Here is a 20313-nt window from a genome sequence, read left to right as displayed (position 1 = left end):
TGGTTTTGAGCGCATTACCCCACGCGGGGACGCCGTACCTTAGGATCGATGATGATACGCTCGCCAAAAGCCGCCTTCTACTACTCCTCGGACCCCTAACATTTGGCATGATTCGGGCTAACGCTGTGGTTGCCTTCGCAGCCTTCGCGCAGGCATAGTCAACGTGGCTATTAAAATTTAACCGATCGTCTATCATCACCCCCAGGTGTTTCAGTGAACGCTGAGACCGAATTACGTGCCCTCCGACAGAAATTTCCACACTCTGTGCGACTTTGCAGTTACTCACCAAAACAACTGAATTTAACAGACTACAAGATGTAATTTCTACAAACATGACAACAGATGTAATTCGTGATAGATTAAGATTATTTTTAAGAGGACAATTGTATATGTGACAACAATTATGTGTATAATGTTTAAGTAGGGTAACGGGCTTACAGCCTATAGTCCAATAAATCAAATCAAATCAAACTTCTGTTTTGTGGTGAGCCAATTGTAAACTGACACTAGCCATCCAGTTTTCGAATATATCGATCGTTTCAGCTGCCAGCATTTCCACCTCCTCTAGATTCTCACCCGTTATCGACAAGACAACGTCATCGGCAAATCCAACGATCACGACTCCTTTGGGCAGCTTAAGCGTTAGTATTCCATTGTACATCGCATTCCAAAGAATGGGTCCGAGTATAGAACCTTGTGGCACTCCTGCTGTGACCCTGATCGACCTTTGCCCGATGTTTGTTTCGTAAGTCAGGACACGATTCTCGAAATAGCTCTTCAAAATCCTGCATAAGTACGCCGGGACACGCATACTATGCAGTGCTTCAGCGATAGCCTTCCAGCTAGCGCTGTTGAACGCGTTTTTAACATCGATTGTTACGACAGCACAGTATCGACCACCTCTCCTTTTTTGCTTAGAGGCCATCTCGGCCCTCTGAATGACTGCCCGGACTGCGTCCACCGTCGATGTACCCTTCCGGAATCCGAACTGCATATTCGATAGACCACGCTCACCTTCTGTGTACTTTGATAGCCTGTTGAGAATAAGCCGTTCCAAGAGTTTTCCGAGGGTGTCCAACAAGCAAATGGGCCTGTACGATGTTGGATCCCCAGGCGGTTCACCTGGTTTTGGCAACAGCACCAGCTTCTGTATCTTCCATCTATCTGGAAAATTGCCTTCTTCCAGGCATTTTTGCATTACCGTCCTAAACATGTCCGGGAACGCCAGTAGAGCAGTCCTCAATGCTACATTGGGAATTCCGTCCGGACCAGGAGCTTTTTTAACCTTCAGAGCTTTCGCGACAACTTCAAGCTCTTCGCTGGAGACATGTCTGTTTGTGTGTATGTATGTATGTGTGTGTGTATGTGAACAAAATTTTGTAGACACACTTTTTGGAACTTAGCATTAGCCGAATCACTCGCAACAAGTTCCATTCGACTGAGAATCCTGTCCCATTGTTTGCTATTGAAAATTGGCCAGATTGGACTATGGGATCAGAAGTTATGGTCAAAATACTATTTTCTATGCGCAAAACACGCTAAAAAGCTCTCTTTCATAATTTTTTTTAGTATTTTTTTGCACGAGAAAGGCATCAACACCGCTAGGTGGATTAATCAGGGTTTTTTAGATTTTGAGTTATGACAGTATTGGCTGTTTATCAACTTATTGTAACTTTTGAACCTGTTGGCTGATTTCAACCAAATTCGGAGCACCTATTCTCTGTTCTGTGGCGACGATTATAGTAGGATGTGGGAGTCATTGGAAATGATGAAGGGGGTGGAGGAAGCAGCATTGTTTAGTTATCGATCAATTCAGTGTAACTTCTGAATCGCTTGACCGGTTTCCACCAAATTTGGTATACATATTCTCTGTGCAAGGAAGACGATATTAAACTAAGTAACAGGGTCATAGAGGAAAGGGAGGGGATGCATATTTTTGGAATAACCAGATTTGTATAATTTTCTAATGCATGCGTCGATTTCAACAAAATTTGGTATACGTATTCACTATTCTAAGGAAACAATTATAGCGGGGTGGGAGGGTTATTTTGAATGCGGGGGATTATTGGAGTATGATATTGTTAAGAAAACGATTAGTTCAATATAATTTCCCCTTTGACCGATTTTCAAATTGAGACACAATCCTCTATATAGACGATTATAGAGGAAGTTGGACGGTCAGTAGGGAAGGTGAGTAGGTAGTGTAGAGTGCGAGGTCATGCATACATATGTGAGATATATGAATAAGAACCGATTTCTCAAAAATAACACATAAATTTCTTAAGAAAATTATTTTGAGCTGTTTAGTGGAATGTCTTCACTTGCTATAAGGCGAGTTTGTACAATCCCATTTAATTCCACCACTTAATTGTACCTTGACAGATACGTATTCCGACCTCAACAGTAAGGTCATCTTCAGTATCTCGTAGTTAAATCGAGTGCAATAGCTTGGGCAATCATGGAGCTTGACGTGCCGCATGATAGTATTCGACTATGCATTGCGTTGCGTTGTAACGGAGTGTTTCGTAGATTGCATGCTGATAGCTGTCTTGTATACTCTTTAACTTTCTTACCCCATTACTATTTGGGAATTATTAGCAACTCAATTGGAGGTCCAAAATGATAAAACATGAAAGCTACCATTGCCGGCCACGCCCATCTTCTCCGTTACTGAGGAAAAGAAGTAAATGATAATATGCTACTTCATAGATGATAAGAAAATTATTTTGAGCTTTTTAGTGGAATGTTTTCACCTGTCATAAGACGAGTTTAAACAATCCCATTGAATTCCACCACTTAATTGTATCCTGACAGATACGTATTTCGACCTCAACAGTAAGGCCGTCTTCAGTGTCTTGTACTTGACTCGTAAGTCGAGTCAAGTACAAGACACTGAAGACGGCCTTACTGTTGAGGTCGAAATACGTATCTGTCAGGATACAATTAAGTGGTGGAATTCAATGGGATTGTTTAAACTCGTCTTATGACAGGTACTTCATAGATGTCAAGGAATTGGATTGTTGGTAGGGAATATAGTTTAGGAATGTCATTATAAGCAAATGATTTAATTAGTTTGAACTGACGTTAGGAGTAACTTTGCTTAGACATTTATGTCACTCCATTGATGATTGTCCTGAGATGGGGCAAAGCTATTGAACTTGTCCTGGCTAATTTGCCTAGGTTTGAGATCCTATGTTCGCTCTCTGAAACGAGAAAGAAAGTAAAATATGTTAAAGGCCCTATCTGTATGCAATTGCACTATCAATAATTATATATTGATTTAAGGACAAACTTTTCGGAATCCAATTGAATCATTTGTTTGAGAAACTACATAAGTCCATTTTACACTATTTCGAGAGAACAACAAAAAACTGTTTTTGCACAAATTGGCACCGAACCTTTCGATTTCATCGATACAGATCAATAGTGTACTTCATAATTGCTCTTCAAAGTGCGTGGACATATGTAGTTTTCCAAACAAACGAAAAAAATTTCAAACATTCCTGAACAATTTTTTTTATTCGTTTTTTTTTTTGCCAGAGTACGTCTTGGAAGAGGGTTCAGAATATATAATAATCTCATTTTGACCAAAAATGTTACATATGTAGTTTCTCAAACAAACGGTTCAATTTTGTTTCACCTTGCGTTTTCAAAGGCCTTTACTTGGATTCTTAACAGTTTCACCTTAATAATCATCTTTATATACGCTTTTGCTAATGAGAACAAGAACCAAATATGTGATCTACAAGTTATTATTTTTAATTCGTTTTTCAAACTTAATTTGCTGTGAATTATTTGTCGGAAACTTGACCATTTTAGAAGTATTTCTGCCTTTTTCGTACACTAGTACGAGTAAACACACTCAGTTTTTATTTCTGCAGCTCGGCAAAAATCCGCACAGCCGTGCGCCAGCAAAATAAATAACTGATATTCCGGCAAAAAAAGCGTTTGTTAGCTGATTTTCGGCAAATTATTTGCTGATTATCAGCAATTTTGACAGAAATCTCGGCAAAAAACATGTTTGCTGGGGCACGGCTGTGCGATTCTCGGTAAAAGTTCAACATTTTGCTAAGATCCCGGTAAAAAAAATTAAGTCTGAAGGCTATATATTTACTCCAAAACCAAACTTTGTATAGAAGGCCCTGAGACCCATAGTGTTATATACAAATCAACTCAATTCGACGAATTGAGGTGATGTCTGTGTGTTTGCATGTGTGTATGTATGTGTGTGTGCAAAAAAAGGCTCGCCAATTTTACAGGTACTTACCCCCAACCGATTTGCTTGCCAGGTTGCATTCGACGCAGAGTTCTGTTCGATTGTTTCCCATTGAAAACTAGCCGGATCGGACTACAGGATCAGAAGTAATGATCAAAACACCTTTTTTCCATACCAAAAATGCGTAGCAATTACTCACTCGAAAGAAACGAGAAAGGCACCATCACGGCTAGCTGGATTAATCTGAATTTCAATGATTTATTTTCATTTCATTTGTATACCACCAGATCTAAGCGACATAAACCTACTCTACATAAACACACCCTGAGTTAGAACATACCCAAAGAAAATGGCGACTTTTCTCCAATAAAATTTCATAATATGTCGGTCAATCGTCAATCAGAGGAGGTTCGAAACCCTACCGGAATGTTAATAGGTACAATTTGACAAGCCGCAGGAGCTCAGTGCTGATTGTGTGGATTGTATTTGGATTTGATTGGGATTGGATTTGGATTGGATTGGATTTGGATTTGGATTGGATTTGGATTGGATTTGGATTGGATTTGGATTGGATTTGGATTGGATTTGGATGTAATTTTAATTGGATTTGGATTGAATTCGGATTTGAATTTGATCTGGATCTGATTTGGATTGGATCTGGATTGGATCTGGATTGGATTTGGATTGGATTTGGATTGGATTTGGATTGGATTTGGATTGGATTTGGATTGGATTTGGATTGGATTTGGATTGGATTTGGATTGGATTTGGATTGGTTTGGATTGGTTTGGATTGATTTGGATTGGTTTGATTGATTGGATTTGGATTGGATTTGGATTGGATTTGGATTGGATTTGGATTGGATTTGGATTGGATTTGGTTTGGATTTGGATTGGATTGGAATTGGACAAAAGCAGGCCATTGACTTCGTAAAATTTATTATTCTCAAATCATTCAATTATTTCTTAGATCCCAGTCCAAAAGCTTATTTAGTTTGATGCGACAAAATATGGTCGAAAGTATGAATCAAGATTTGTCTTCCACTACCCACCATTGATTAACCCACGCCCTCCCCACCCAGGAGGGTCACGACCCACAGTTTCGGGATCCACGCCCCAACCTATTTCGGTTGGTCAATGCAGCAACACCCGGAAGCGACCAGTGGAATTTGGCATCCGTTCTCCTTCCGATCCCAGTGATGACCCAGCTGATGAGTAGCCCTAGACTGAGAACTACATCATTTGGAACAAATCATAAATAGAAATAACAAATAAATGAATAATTTACCTAGTATTATAATATCTCTCCGCCGAGAAATACACCAACACAAAATATAATCTCATTACACAAAACACTGCTACTGCTACTCTTCCGGTGGAAATTTCGAACAATTTCTCGTGATCATTTTGAAAAACATTGGATTTCAAATTGAAATGTAGAAGAATTTGTCGCGCAAAATCAGAAAAAAAATGGATATACAGAAGAATTTACATTTACAAAACATCTGCCAGTATTTCTTATGATCAGTTTTTATGACACCTGATGGCATTTAATAATCCGTCGATGTTTGCTCCACTTCATATTCTCCATCATCCATTGTAGCTCTTATTCCCAGCCACAGTCTCCACTGTGCGTCGGCTTTGCCCAAGTTTTCCCAACTTGTAGGCACTTTCCCCAAGACAGGCCAACCGAAAGATAATATATCGCGATAACGATTTGATGTGCCTACCAACGAGCTGAGCTGGCTGCCCTCTTCCGACCAAACGATCGACCGACCCTGCTCGGAAAGAGTCCTCGATTGTACCGGAGGAGGGTAATGGTCCGCTATCATCAACAGCTGGAGGGCACACATCTCATTTGTATTCAGCGTTTTATTTACATTGACCGAAAAAAAGGAATCGCTCGGTACATATCTGCCCCGGCCCATGGATTGGTAGGCCGCTTTCTGGAGCGGTTTTCAGGTTCGTCGAGATGGGTCTCGACGTGGCAGTACGCGGAGGAAGGGTTCCTTGGGTAAAGTTGTCAGAATAGGTTTCGTGGGTTTTTTATCCCACTAAAGGACTCCGCTCTGCCGCGGACGACGGCTATGGTGGAGGAAGAGGTGGAGCTCTTTATTTTTTTTGGTATGTACAACGCTTTTTCTAGGGTGAGTGTAATTTATGAGGTCGAATGATACTGACGCGGTGAAGTTGATCGATCAGATAAAAACCAAGCGGTTTTCTGTTGTAAATTGAATAGAAAAGGTCAAGTCCATAAAAGATTGCTTCCCGTGGCGTGTCCGTGGTTATTTAGTTACGGTACGAACTGTGGCTTGTATGAGAAACAGCAGCTATGTGTATTATTTGGTGTTACTTTTTAGATATTTTTGTTGTGCTCAATATGTTGAAACTTTATAATCTTGATTGCATAATTGGACTAAAATAGGGTAAATTGCGTTGTTAAACTGGGCTGGAAGTTAACGCACTTGTCATAACAGGAGTGCTTGTTTTGTACAGCAAAAGCGGGCAGAATATCGCTTTACACATATTATTCAATTCAAGTTGTAATGGAAGTCTTTCGGGTCTCAGTGAGTATGACTGTCAATCCACTGATGGAGAGTTCGATTCTCGATCTGGCACAGAATGTTTTCGGGTGGGAAATATTCTCGGCATCCGTTATACTTTCCACACAAGATACATATTCATGCAATATGGGGGCATAGAAAAGCTTTCAATTAATAACTGTTGAAATGCTAATAGAACACTAGGCCGAAAAGCAGGTCAAGTTCCAATTGGAATGTATTCCATTCAAGAAGGAAGTTTTTTAAAAAGTACATACTCTTATTTTTCAGTTAACTCTTTTAATTCATAGGCACTAATTATTCCTTTTCTCTCTTTCTTTCTGCAGGTACGTGTGTATGTCTCATCCGTGGACTAGTCAGTACTGGAACATCCAATGCTAGTAGTAACCATTAGCACTATATTAGGCCAAATCGCCATTCAGGGTCAATATGCGTCTACTCTCGGAACCCGTAACGCTGGGTAGACACCTTTACGTTGTTTGTTACGGGGTAAGATCTACCATGGTTACATTGCCAGCTACAGGCAAATCCTAACCCAACGAATACCTTCCTCATTAACCAGCTCCGTGGTGCTTATGAGGGTGTCGCTAAGTCGGTGGGCTCTCGTTAAGTAAGTACCACATCAACACTTCCTTCCTCTCCCTAGTTACGGTGAAGATGGGCGTGGCCAAGAGTAGTAATCCTCATGCTTTTGATATTTTTGTTTAAGACTGGAATCAAGAACCACTCCCATTCTTGATTTCTGATAGCATTCTAGATAAGGATCTCAAAAGTAAAACATGAGTACATATCACTAGTGTCCAATCTACGAATGGCACCGTAACAATGCTAATGCTAATATGCGTCTCCTCTCCTGGGCGGCTGCTCGCTTTAGCCTTGGCCTGGCCCAGGTCAGATTCCAGTCAACTCTCTTTATTTCTCCGACCTTCTCCACTGTTTAACTAGTTACCGTAAGGTTGGAGTGGTTGGTCGATCCAACGATTTGGTCTTGCTGACGTTGATGATGAGTCCCGCCGTACGTAGAAAAGCGTTCGGCCAGATCGTTCAGCTTACTCTGCCTATCAGAGCGTGGTTGTGCTAGTAGAGCAATATCATCAGCCAAATTGGAGTCGTTCTGATGCTTCACAGTAATAGGCTGCCAAAGCAGCCCACAGTTTGGTACACGGTCAAGCGCAGCCACCGTGATCTCTTCGATTACAATGAGGAACAGAAGCGGAGACAGAATACATCCTTGCCTTGTTAGACAGGACTTGGCGCGTAAAAACTTCACCCAAAAAACAGATCTTACAATTATTGTATAAAAACGTGGCATATACAAATCTGTAAGATTTTTATACAGAAATTGTATTAAAATAATACAAATCTGTATAATTTCAATACAACGATTGTATTAAAATCTTCCAAAAATTGTATATGCCCAATTATTATACAGTTTCTGTAAGATTCTTATGCAGAACCGATTAAAATCTGCCATCCGCTGGTTGGGTGTTCGTACTGCGCTTTGATTAGGCCGATTTTGTCCAGAACTATCTTGCATATAAGGGCGACCCACAGCGAATACATTAATTGTTACCGTGTCGAAATGTTCTGTTCCAGATCTGGCGGTCTCATTGTCCATTCTGACGTGTTTGAGCTCGAAACATTACAAACGGACATACCACTTGTGGTTTGGAGCAAATCTGGCGTTTAAGTTTTTTTTCTTCATTTCTGAACAAAAAAAATACTTCTTTGCATGTGAAAGATTTATTTTAAAAAAAATTAGAGGTGATCACTTTCCTTCCCTTTAGTTCTTAACAAAGGGATGAGATTTGTGAATTCAACATCGAGTAGTGTAAACTATCAAATTGATGTAAATGTATCAATGTATTGAACTTATTGAACGGAATAACTGTCTACCTGACTATTGCTTCTACTTACAGTTCAATATATGCATAGCTTAAAAGTTAATAATTTACAATTTCACAACATTTGACTCATTTAATCACAGCTATAGATTAAGAAAAGAACCGTTTTCGGCGCTTTTCATTGCCTATTTTATTAATATTGACAGACATCTTGACCGTAAATTTCAGATCTCGACACCAGCCGAACAGAGGTTTTCCGATTTGTATATCAAATTAATCACAATTCTGCGGAACTAGGTTCAAATCAATCAAGGAGCCTCAAAGTTCAGTTCGATTACATTCTCCAGCTGTGTCCAAAGCGGCTCTAGCATCCAGCGACGAAAGCATTTTCTGCGGCGCTCACCAAGAAACCACATTTTGCAGACCCAGCATCTCAACCTTCATAAACAATCTTTTGAAATATCGCTCCACTCCGTCGAAACTGAAAATGATAGACGCCTTGTGTTGGCTGGCTTCGCAATTCGCCTAAGGTCGAACCAGTGCGTTAAAACCACCCAAATGGTCGCATATTGTTCGCCTTTCCTTCGTCTCGTTTTCCCTGGTTGCCGCTATTCCCAAATCGATTAAAAGTCATCACCATTGAAAAGTTCTCGGTGGCCGCGAGCACTTCAACTTCCACCGAGAAAAGCTGAGGCGCTTGAGCGTGTAACCATCGTCCGATGAATTGGGAAAGCGTTGATTGCGGAAAATTGGTTTCGCCTGTGGCAAAAGGAGCGACAAAATTCGGTGGAACCGAAAGGAATGAATGTCGAAGACAGGCGAGTAGTCTAGTTCCTGCCACGGCGAGCGGAGGCAGTTCTCTGAAAAATAACGGCCTGTCTCCGTGTTTCCTCGTCGGCCACATATCAGGACCGTTTACTCAAACGAGCTGAAAATTTAGGCAGAACCTCAATACAAATAAACCGCAAAAATCAACAGCAATCACTACCGGTACAACGTCCTGAGCAAAGGTGTCTTTTGGTATGTGATGCGTTCCATTTGATAGAGTTCTGAGACGACAGTACATAATCGGATGGTATAATGTGTTGACAACTGTCGAAATGGTTCATCTCGAAAATTTAAAAAATTGATATTGATATTCCAAATAATTCAATTAATTTGAATTTTTGAACTTGAAATTTGTGGAGCTTAGAATTTTGAATACGAAATAAAATCTTTAATTTTGATTAAGATATATAGAATTTCTTATTCAGAATATAGCATTTCGATTTTAATTTCGGTATTTGGAATTTGATCTTCGGTATTGAAAATTTGATAACTTTGGAATTAATTTAGAGTTTTGAAATTTTAAAATTTTGGAATTTTGGAATTTTGGAATTTTAAAATTTTGGGAATTTGGGAATTTTGGCATTTTGGAATTTTGGAATCTTGAAATTTTGAAATTTTGAAATTTTGAAATTTTGGAATTTTGGAATTTTGGAATTTTGGAATTTTGGAACTTTGGAATTTTGGAATTTGGCATTTTGTCATTTTGGAATTTTGGAATTTTGGAATTTTGGAATTTTGGAATTTTGGAATTTTGGAATTTTAGAATTTTGGAATTTTGGAATTTTGGAATTTTGGAATTTTGGCATTTTGGAATTTTGGAATTTTGGAATTTTGGAATTTTGGAATTTTGGAATTTTGGAATTTTGGAATTTTGGAATTTTGGAATTTTGGAATTTTGGAATTTTGGAATTTTGGAATTTTGGAATTTTGGAATTTCGGAATTTTGGAATTTTGGAATTTTGGAATTTTGGAATTTTGGAATTTTGGAATTTTGGAATTTTGGAATTTTGGAATTTTGGAATTTCGGAATTTTGGAATTTTGGAATTTTGGAATTTGGAATTTGAAATTGGAAATTTTGAAATTTGAATTTTGAATTTCGTTTTTCTAATTTTGAATTCTAAATTTTGAACGTCGAATTCTGAGAGGCCAAATTTTTTTTTATTATATTTTGAATGCCCTAAATGAATAAACATTGGGATTTTGTATATAAAATATTGGTTCACAGCTCGGACTTGACGGAAAATCCCATGTGCAGAAGTCCTGCAACAAAGTGAAGACATATACCAAAAAACTTAATTCCATCAGGTCCCCAAATGGTGAAGGCAAACGGCATCTAAAGCGTTCTCTTGTCAAGCGCATTGGGCCAAAAATCCTCGCCACCGGGAGAACCATTCTGCTGCCAGGACAGGAACTGAAGCGGAAAACGGGCCAACACTTGTCTTTGCAGCACATCAAACGCAACTTTTGCCTCCCTGCTGATTGCCGAGCCGTAGAAAGAAGGCTTCCTACATAAACTTGTGTGGTTGGATGAACATATGAGTGTGAGGGTTTGTGTGTTTGTGCCCGTGCTCAGGGGACGGAATAGAAGTCAAAGTTGAACGCTCAACAGCTCACCCCCCAGCTTATCACGTCCGCCCTTCCGGAATCCTTAAATGGGAAGTTCGGCAGCAGCGATTCAAACGAGCTAAAGTTGCTCCCGACATGGATCGTCCACGCGCGATAAACTTTTCGAGGCTGGTCTTCAGGGAAATGTTTGCTTGTGTTGTGTTCCAAAAAACGGTTGTAAATTTTGGGTTAGGGGGATCGCTGCTGGACCAATGCGAATGTTTAATTCATGCTTTTTGTGATACGTCCATTCCATATTTATGACTGTTTGAGCAAACCTGTTTTTGTGGAACCGAATGGACAAAAGAAATTTTTGATCCAACAATTTATGTTGTTCATACGGGGACTGATCTTTTGTCATTTGAGGTAATCAAAAGTTCAAAGTCCCTTCCAATGAACTGTATATGACGGCAAAGAAAACAATTGCAATGTCACTGATTATAGCCCAGCCACCATTATAAATTCTCTAACAAAACAGCCGACTCGAACCTTTTGTTGCGATAAACCGTACCCTTAATCCATATTTCTCTTACTACTCATTCTGTTTCCTCGCAATACACGGCACCGGCACATTCAAAGGACTCAACCGCCAACAAGCGATATCAATCCACGGTCTGGTTTTTGCTCCCTTTTGTAGTGTTCATTGTTCCGAAGCACGGCCAATATTCAAAGCTCGGGCGGAAGTAGCAGTGAGCTAACTGCCGCTTGTTTGGGCCTTTCACCCACTCGAAGTCGGTGCCGTGAACAAGCACTCACTCCAGCTACCTAATAGAAACCCAAACCGCCAAACTCAACAGCGTGGTAATCGTTGGCAGGAAGCACCAACTAACGTGACCCCCACCCCCGCACCATGCTGACTCCGAGGCAAGGTGTATTGCCTTATGGGCATGTATCAAATGAACATAGCAACACAACACCAGCATTGAATCGTTCCCCGAAATGGGCAGTTCGCTTTGGACATTCTTTTGTGGAAAACTGAGACTAACTTCGCGGAACCGTGTGGCATTGTGCCGTGGCAGCCAGCACAACAGTACCGACATTTTTCTGGTCACGTATTATTGGAAATGCCGAACGACTGACAAGCAATAAAGGATCGCACAAATTTTTACAAGCCCGTGTCGATATGATGCAGAACGGGCAATCAGTGTGATTCACGATTTCATAATAGGAAAAGCAGGGTATTATATTCGCGTTGAATTAGTTGAACATTGTTTTTAAACTTTGGAAGAAGCTTTGGAAAGTCTGCGAGGAAATTTTTGATCGTTAGACTTATTGCAATCAAGTTGAGCAGGTCTTTGAACGCCAACTCTAAGAATAACACATTCCAACCTCCAACGTAGCCTCGGTTCGGTAACAAAATTATCGAAGTGTGCCTTCAATGCAAAATTATTCGACCCTGTTGCTGCATTTTTTTCATGCTTCAAATATGTGAATCAAAATAAACGTTAATTTACTAAATATTTCTGCATGTGTGAGACAGCGAACAAAGAACTTTTTTCTATATCTCAATCAACAAATCGAAAATATCGTGGGCTCTTTAGTGTTTTTAAAGAAACAAATATGTGAATTATTTGAATATTTCGATGGAAAGAGCATTGACTAGTGGATAAATTAATCATATTTCTGCAAAACGCAAATCTGCAAGTAATAAAAACACTAATAATCCAAATATAATATCTGAGAATTATATACTTTCAAGCTCTGATTATGCATGAATGTTGCATGTTCTGGTCATCAGGTTGCGTGTATAATGAGTGTACAGGTTTTGGCAACACTTGTATCTAGCTAGACCTACATTAAAAATATATCTTTTTCAAAAATAATCTATCAGTTTCAACAACATAGAGGCCTGAGGGATGTACCCTATCAGTGACAGAAGTTTTCTTAGTAATCGTGGCAACCCGAATGAAAATTATTTAAGAAAAACAAATCAATTATTGTAACGCTATTGTAAATTAGAGATATACAAAACTTTCTGCTTTACCAACGTCTAATACACCGCTACCCGGTACGGTTGCGGTACTCCATTTGCGGTTTGCACTATTATAGGTACAGGTATGTACTTGATCATCTATGCTTTCGGTTCCTCTTGTATGCAGCCTCTTTGCCATCCATTTCATCTGGTTTCGTCGAAGACTAGGTCGATCCAACCATGGATTTTAGATTCTCTGGTTTAGGCCTGAGAAGCTGGCCAACCTCGGTGGAGAAGTTCGTAGAACTAGGCGAACGATAATGGGCGAGATGATCCTCGTCGTAGAGGTCGTTTAACAATTATGTCACAGGTTTTAGGGGAGTTTGAGATTTTGTGACACTACATATATTAGGTATACAAAAAAGCGCGACAATGGGGGGAGGGGGGCCTAGAAATCTCAAAAAGGAGTGGACGTCATATTTGAATCGCCCCCTTGGGAAGGGCTCCTATGCGGACGGTACCTCATATGGAGCGCTAATCCAAGAAGTTCTGGGCGAAGGTGTATAAGTAAGGGTTCTATAGGGTAAGCAGCTGGACATGACAAGCGTCCTTTCGCCTGCTTCGACAGACTGATACCTGCACCATGGCCCAATCCATTATTGTCTGCTATTAGCGAGGGTAGAAGCAGACGACGAAGAGGTGGCAAGGGTGACGGTAGAGAAACTCGTGGTCCAACATACGCCCCAATCGTATAACCCAACGGATCAAGATCCGGACTGCTACACACTTAGAAATTATCACCGACTTCGGTAATATTTTTACCGAAATCTAAACCGCTGAGCGCTCGGTAATGTTTCCGGTAAAAGTTCGCATTACCGAACGGCCTGTATCGCGACCAGAAATATAGCTGTCAAATTATTACGGAATGTTCGTCAATGCTTACAAAGTGGATTGTAAATTTTATTGAAAATTATATTCAAATAAAAGTTGAAATATCAGATTGTTTATTGAATGCTTATTTATTGATTGAATCAATAGAATGAGTAATTTCGGACATACTTTTAAAGTTCATTACTACTCATTCCATCGTATAAAACAGTCCTGGATGACTGGACTCAAATTGCTCGCCCCGAACGAACAAAATGGGAATCGCTGAATCCATTTGTGGTGGCTCATCTTCCAACTAAATGAATTAAAAGAAAAGATACAAAAAATTAGAGCCAATTTTTATATAGTTTCATATTTTGCATTACCTTAATCCATTCTACGATGCCTGATAAGGGATCATTTTTCTCGGAGTTATCTTTCTTTCTTTTGGAACCTCGGGATGGGTTCTTCATGCGAATTATCGACAAAGCTCGAATAAAATCTAAAATTTAAGACATAGTATGTTAGATATATTGCCTACCAAATTCAGAACACCATTTACCAAATTTCATGTCCTTGTAGAGGTTTTGGTATTGCTCCAAAACTTTTGCTTCAATATGGTTCCAATTGTCCCAGAAAGGTGCGGCAGCGGACTTCAGCTTGACGTAATCAATACTGATCTGTAAAAACACACATTTAGAGACAATTAATTTTACATTTTACATCAAACACAAGTTGAATGAGAACGAGAATAAGAATGATTATTTATTAATTTTGTCAGATTCTCTTAGATGTGAATACACTTTGCGGTAATGTTCCTAAATGGATATATTGCCTGATTTTTTTCAAAATTGCACGCGGCGTATCCTTCAGGAAAGGTACCGCCGCGCTTTTTGCACCCCGTTTACTTGATTCTTAGGGGTGAACAGCATTGCGGTGTATCGTTTGGCGCGGCCGTACCTTTCGACAGTCATTCTCCGCGTGAAGTTTTGTGCAAGTACCAATTTGCGAACATTGGCCCTGACGAAAGCGAGAAAACAAAATGGGGGCCGGCTGATGCTTTTTTATTTCTCCCAGCAAGTGATATAGAACGTCAATTTTAAAATGCTTATTAAAGCGTTAAAACGCATTTTAGCTTAAAATTGTTTACTTTTTTGGGTTAGAAATTTAATTTAATTTTATATAGGTAACACGAAAGTAACACGAAATTATTTTGTTAAAAAACGAGCAATGGGTAATGTTTTCAACATAACCGCGAGTAGACGTAGGACTTGTAAAAACGTAGCGTATTTACATTTAACTACTAACTTTAGGATCTATGAAGTTTTATTATAGTATTGATATTGGAAACGACAACTTCCATGCTGTGTAGAATTATTAGCAATTTGTGTATTCAAAACTTCTGGAAATAAAACTAATAATTAAATACATAATTAGAATTGCTTTGTTTCTAACTTTTAAGCCCTTATTTACTCAAGCAAATGTAGGGCATTTATAGATTTCTTATTGATGATAGTATTTGAAGTTTAAAAATTCTATTTATAAAATTTTCAAATATGGACAAAATGTGCTATTTTGGGGGAACTATCCTGTTTTCCATACAAAGAAATACAGCACCAATTCCGTTGCTTCTTTTTGCTTACATGCGTGCTTACTGCTGAAAAAATCAATACAATAAGAAACAAGTCAAGGAGCAGTAACTCTACTAAAATAGAGGAGGTATTGCTAACACACCAAGGAAATTTTTTTTAATGTTTTGATTCCAAACTCCGAGTCTACGTCAAATTTAATCATACAATTTCTCAGAAATAGAAAAACAAAGAATAAGATATTTGTTTATTAAGTTTATTTGGAAATTATTTTTAGCGGATTTTTTTAAAATGATTTACATGTAATACAGCGAAATTTTCTAATCTAAAATGGATATCAACACTATTGCTGATTGTGCATCTTTACTTGCTAATGCCTTCTGCAAATAAATGAAAGTAATTATCAAATTTTTATTTTCATCAGTGTAGTTGATTTATTTTTTGCTGGGGAATCAGAACTGTTATAGTATAACCATGTTTAAATCTACGCGTCGTTTAGCACCAAGCACAACTTAACATATGGTCAGTCATATGACATGACTCGTACCCATCCCGGGATCATGTGGATTATGAAACCAATCACTTTTCGTGGATGAGCAGACCAAATCTCTCTAATTTTCTTCTTCTCCATCCACCACCGCTGCCCTCGCTGCCTCAGCCATCATCGGCCTCTAGCCGTGAGTTCAGAGCGATGCGATGGGCGATTGCATCCGATACCACTGCATCTGACCATCATCAAGCACAGAATGACAAAAAAATGCGCCCACTTCTTTCATGCATATTCTCAGACCTACCGGCAGTTCTACCGCTGGTGACTGCATGCTGTCGCTGTGCAGGTATACAGCGAAAGAACGAACGAAACAAAAAATGCGCGAGCAAAAAGCACGTCAGTACGCGCTGCTGCCATTGTAATGACTCGCACACGGCAGGCATTGACATACCGCATTCTGATGTCTGTGTTAGGTATGCACGAGATTGACTACATATGAAATTTGTACTGGCTTTGACAAGAATTGAAATTTTCAATAGCTCATCGTTAATAATCTTAAGTTTCAATGAAATAGGCAAATTGCTGGAGAGTGTCCGAGTCGATTGATATATAAATCTTAAAAATCCATCGAAAGATAAAGGCGCTAGTAGCGTTCAAAATCTTCCCTTCCAGCGTAACGCTCTCGATTTCCAAAAATCTAAATGACACCCAGTATAGTAAAGAAAGACGTAAGTCCTACGTCAAAAACATGTGTAGAAAAGGAGCCTAACATGTAGTTTTTCAAAATTCTAACCCTACGTATTTAAAAGTTTTCAACATATCACTGTTAATAACATTTTAAAACATACTTCCTATACTTCACCATGTTGAAAAACAGTGATTTCACGCACACGTCCGTCGCCGCTAGATGGCAACAGCGCGGCTGCGTCAAAGCGAATTACAAACGCCGCGCATTGGATCATATCCAGAAAATCTGACAATACTTGTACAAAACTTCATACGGCGAATCACTGTCGAAAGGTACGGAAGCGCCAAACGATACACCGCAATGCTATTCACCCATTGCAGAAAGCGCGGCGGTATTTTTCCTGAAGGGTTTCAGCCTACTACTAAAGTGCATGTAAAAATAAAAATAAAAAAACATCTTTGTACATCTTTTGCTACTTTGGAATAACCATGATGACAGCGAACACAATATCTCAATAGTGACACTATCTCATTTTTAATTATCTAATCTTTTTATTACAATTAACGAAAATGATAATACGGTATTCAATAGCAACCCGCAATTTAAATTAATAGAAACAAACATTATACTGTTATATTGATTCGCGGAAAGTATATGAAACCCTTGCCAAATGTTACGCGTGATTTATTGGAATGACAGCTGTCTTGTATACTGAATGATACTGACAGTCAATTAGGAATTCCAATTGGAACAGTTTGTGTTTGTCTTTACAAGTTAGTACGTAAACAACATAACATTAATGTGTACCGGCAGTGAAACTCGTGAAACTAGTCATCCTCAACATTTTTCAAAACAGTGTTTGTTTAAAACGTAGGTGCTTAGGGGCCGTACACTTATTACGTAAGCAATTTTTCTCGGTTTTAAGACCCCCCCTCCCCCCATGTAAGATTTTTTCCATACAAAAGATTTTTTATTTATATGGCGCGTAAGATATTGACCGACCCCCCCTCCCCCCATAAGTGCTTACGTAATATGTGCACGGTCCCTTATCAGCTCTCCGTCGTACGCTGTTAACACCGGGAAATCCTTCAAATAGTCGCTGAACTTGTTCTCCAGACGTGAGCGCTAGCGATCGGCAAAGGTAGCGGTCCATACCTCAATCAAACGGGCTTTATTCGTTTGAGTCGATATGATGAATTTCAATTCTTGGATCTGAAAGTGGGAAATATATGAGTTTACAATTTAAAATTCAGTACCAAATTTTCAAAACGACTTATCTGCTTTTGTAAACGAAGACCGGTAGCCGAAGCATTCCCCTACGTGTTGATGGTGCTGATTTGCGTGGGACTGCTATCAGTTTCGTTAAATCGACGTTTGAATCTTTGTTTACAAAAGCAGATAAGTCGTTTTGAAAATTTGGTACTGAATTGTCCTGTACTTGTTTTTAGATGTACCAGTGATTGAATATCCACAGGGCAAGACTGTTCCAAAAGCGAAATATTCTGCATCGATGAATTTGATTCGATCCTCCGACGTTTGATAACTCGTTCTCCGGATTTTCTAGCCAAGTATTCCATACGGTGGTGGATTCTACCGGCATGACGATTCACACCCCGTGCATGGGCATGAAACCACAGTGCCTTGAAAACAAAATTGAGAAAGTGTTCGTTATTTGGATTAAGTTACAATGTTGCATTATACCTGAGGTGTATCAGGACTCGTCGTTGCCAGGATAGGGTATGACTGTACCAGTGACAAAGCGATTTGATTTTTATGATAGTTTGTCGGTCGACTATAAGAAAAAAAGATTGTGATGTATTTGAAAAGTTGTGAATTTAAAGTATATATATACATATAATGAAAAAAATATTTCAACTATCGTTTACTCACCATCCGTGCAAAGATTTCAAGCATTCGCATAATAAATTATTTATGCGCTTCAAGTCCGTTTCTTTAATTCGTGCTCCCTCTCGCAGTAGTTCCTGTATTGCTGCTCCTTCGATGGTTCTTTCAAAAATTCGATCAATGTGAATAGTCTGTTGAATTTACACGTTTGGGCAATCACGTCATCACTTTAACAAAGTCAAATAAGAACTCACCTCCTCAAGATTAATGCCGTGATAAGGGTTGTTTGGATCAATCAACGCTTCAGTCTGTATGACTTCTTCGGTCAAAATGTCGTCTTCTTCAATGAATTCCTCATACATGGTATCCACAGCTTCAACGTTGTTATGTTGTAGTTTTTCGATTAGTTTAATCATTTTCGTGCTCAAATTCATTTTATTAAAGTCTCGTTCGTTCAAAGCCATGAATGTTGGTAAGTCGTCGATTTCTTCTTTTTCTGTAAATCATGATGAACGATGCTTAATAATTTTGTATATTATAACCAAAAGCAAATGATTGGAGTGTACCTAATAATCACGGTTATAAAATCGTCTTGAAATGTATTTTTAGATCATTTACTGTAGACCAAAATGAATATGTCGTATGTATAAAGCATTCTTCCAGTGGGACTAGTACATCACTAGTAGTTACTTCAACTTCGTAAGCTTGAAGAAATTCGTTAAACCACGTTGTAGAGCATGTACGCATCAAAACGTATATTTCTTCCTTTACAACCACAATCTCTCGAATAATACCGTAATAGCCTATTCAGATTGGGCTATTTATGACTTTGTTAAGTGAGAGGGTATCCAATTATTACGAGGTGTTCAGACTGCAGCAAGATAATATATCTTGACGTTTCCATGTTTCCTCATTTGCACGCTAATACAGGGTTGAATTCAAGGAGAGTTTTAAAATTTAATTTGCGAAATCAAGCATTTGTGTGGTGACAATCGAACATTTTTTTCTGAACAAAATTTCTACGGAAAAAAATATTTTAAAAAAAATATGAAAGGGGATTTTCGAAGAATATTTGAAGCTCTCATTAAGGATAATGAGCGAAGCTACATTAATTAGTTAGGTGCGCCGTTCTTCGGGGAATCAGACTATTCCTCAATTTATTTTTAAGTTTAGAAAGTATTTTGATTCTATACTATGATCGAACGGAGATTTGATAGAAAAATTTAGATACTTTTGGGAATTATCACAAATAAATAAAAAAAGGACGATTGGACCAATTTTCAAGAAATATTTTCGAATTAAAATGTATTTCCACCAGTATCTCCATGTATGAAGGGCAACTCAGCAATTTAATTTTTTTTCGAAAATGGAAACTGAACCATTGCGTTCTACTCGACAATCAATGATACAGCTTCTAACAAAATCGAATCGTGTGAATGTGATATAATTTAAACTGGATTTTGGATGAATTAATGCTTTACCAATCCATGTTTTATTTAAGGTTATTCTACTTTATATATACATCCCATTCAAATCGTACAGTTGTCCCACGTGAAAAATGTTGAAATCCAAAGTATATTAAGCCATTCAAGGAGCAGAATTGAAACAATTTATGAAATCATGTTTATTCATCAAATATATTCGTTTTACAACCATTCCTACGTTTTAAATTGTCTTCCGCATTGGCCCTTGAACTTTGAAAATTTATTCGATTTGTTCTATTAAATCTAGGTTTAAGTTAAATACTTCATGTTAATTCTAGAGAGCATCTGTTTTTTAAACATTTCATGTTGAATAAGTGGAGAATAAATATTTATCATCATTATTTTTCATCATATAAAATGCTTTCCACAAAACCATCACAATCC

The 20313-nt window shown here is 38.6% G+C and overlaps 2 protein-coding genes across 4 annotated transcripts in view; one reads left to right on the top strand and one right to left on the bottom strand.

Moving 5' to 3' along the window:
• Positions 1-20313, top strand: part of LOC134227910 (limbic system-associated membrane protein-like) — a 517094-nt gene that overhangs the window by 177616 nt on the left and 319165 nt on the right. The window lies entirely within an intron of this gene.
• On the bottom strand, positions 467-18861 carry LOC134219111 (uncharacterized). The gene is given in 11 exon segments (XM_062697803.1): positions 467-1331; positions 4268-4348; positions 14042-14073; positions 14075-14149; positions 14220-14335; positions 14396-14543; positions 17756-17812; positions 18055-18240; positions 18302-18392; positions 18491-18636; positions 18700-18861. Coding segments are annotated over 11 exon segments (1959 nt in total).

The sequence above is a fragment of the Armigeres subalbatus genome, chromosome 3 (assembly GCF_024139115.2).
Source record: "Armigeres subalbatus isolate Guangzhou_Male chromosome 3, GZ_Asu_2, whole genome shotgun sequence".
NCBI lineage: Eukaryota > Metazoa > Arthropoda > Insecta > Diptera > Culicidae > Armigeres > Armigeres subalbatus.
Note: the sequence above shows the minus strand (reverse complement) of the source record. Positions and strands in the feature narration are given on the sequence as shown.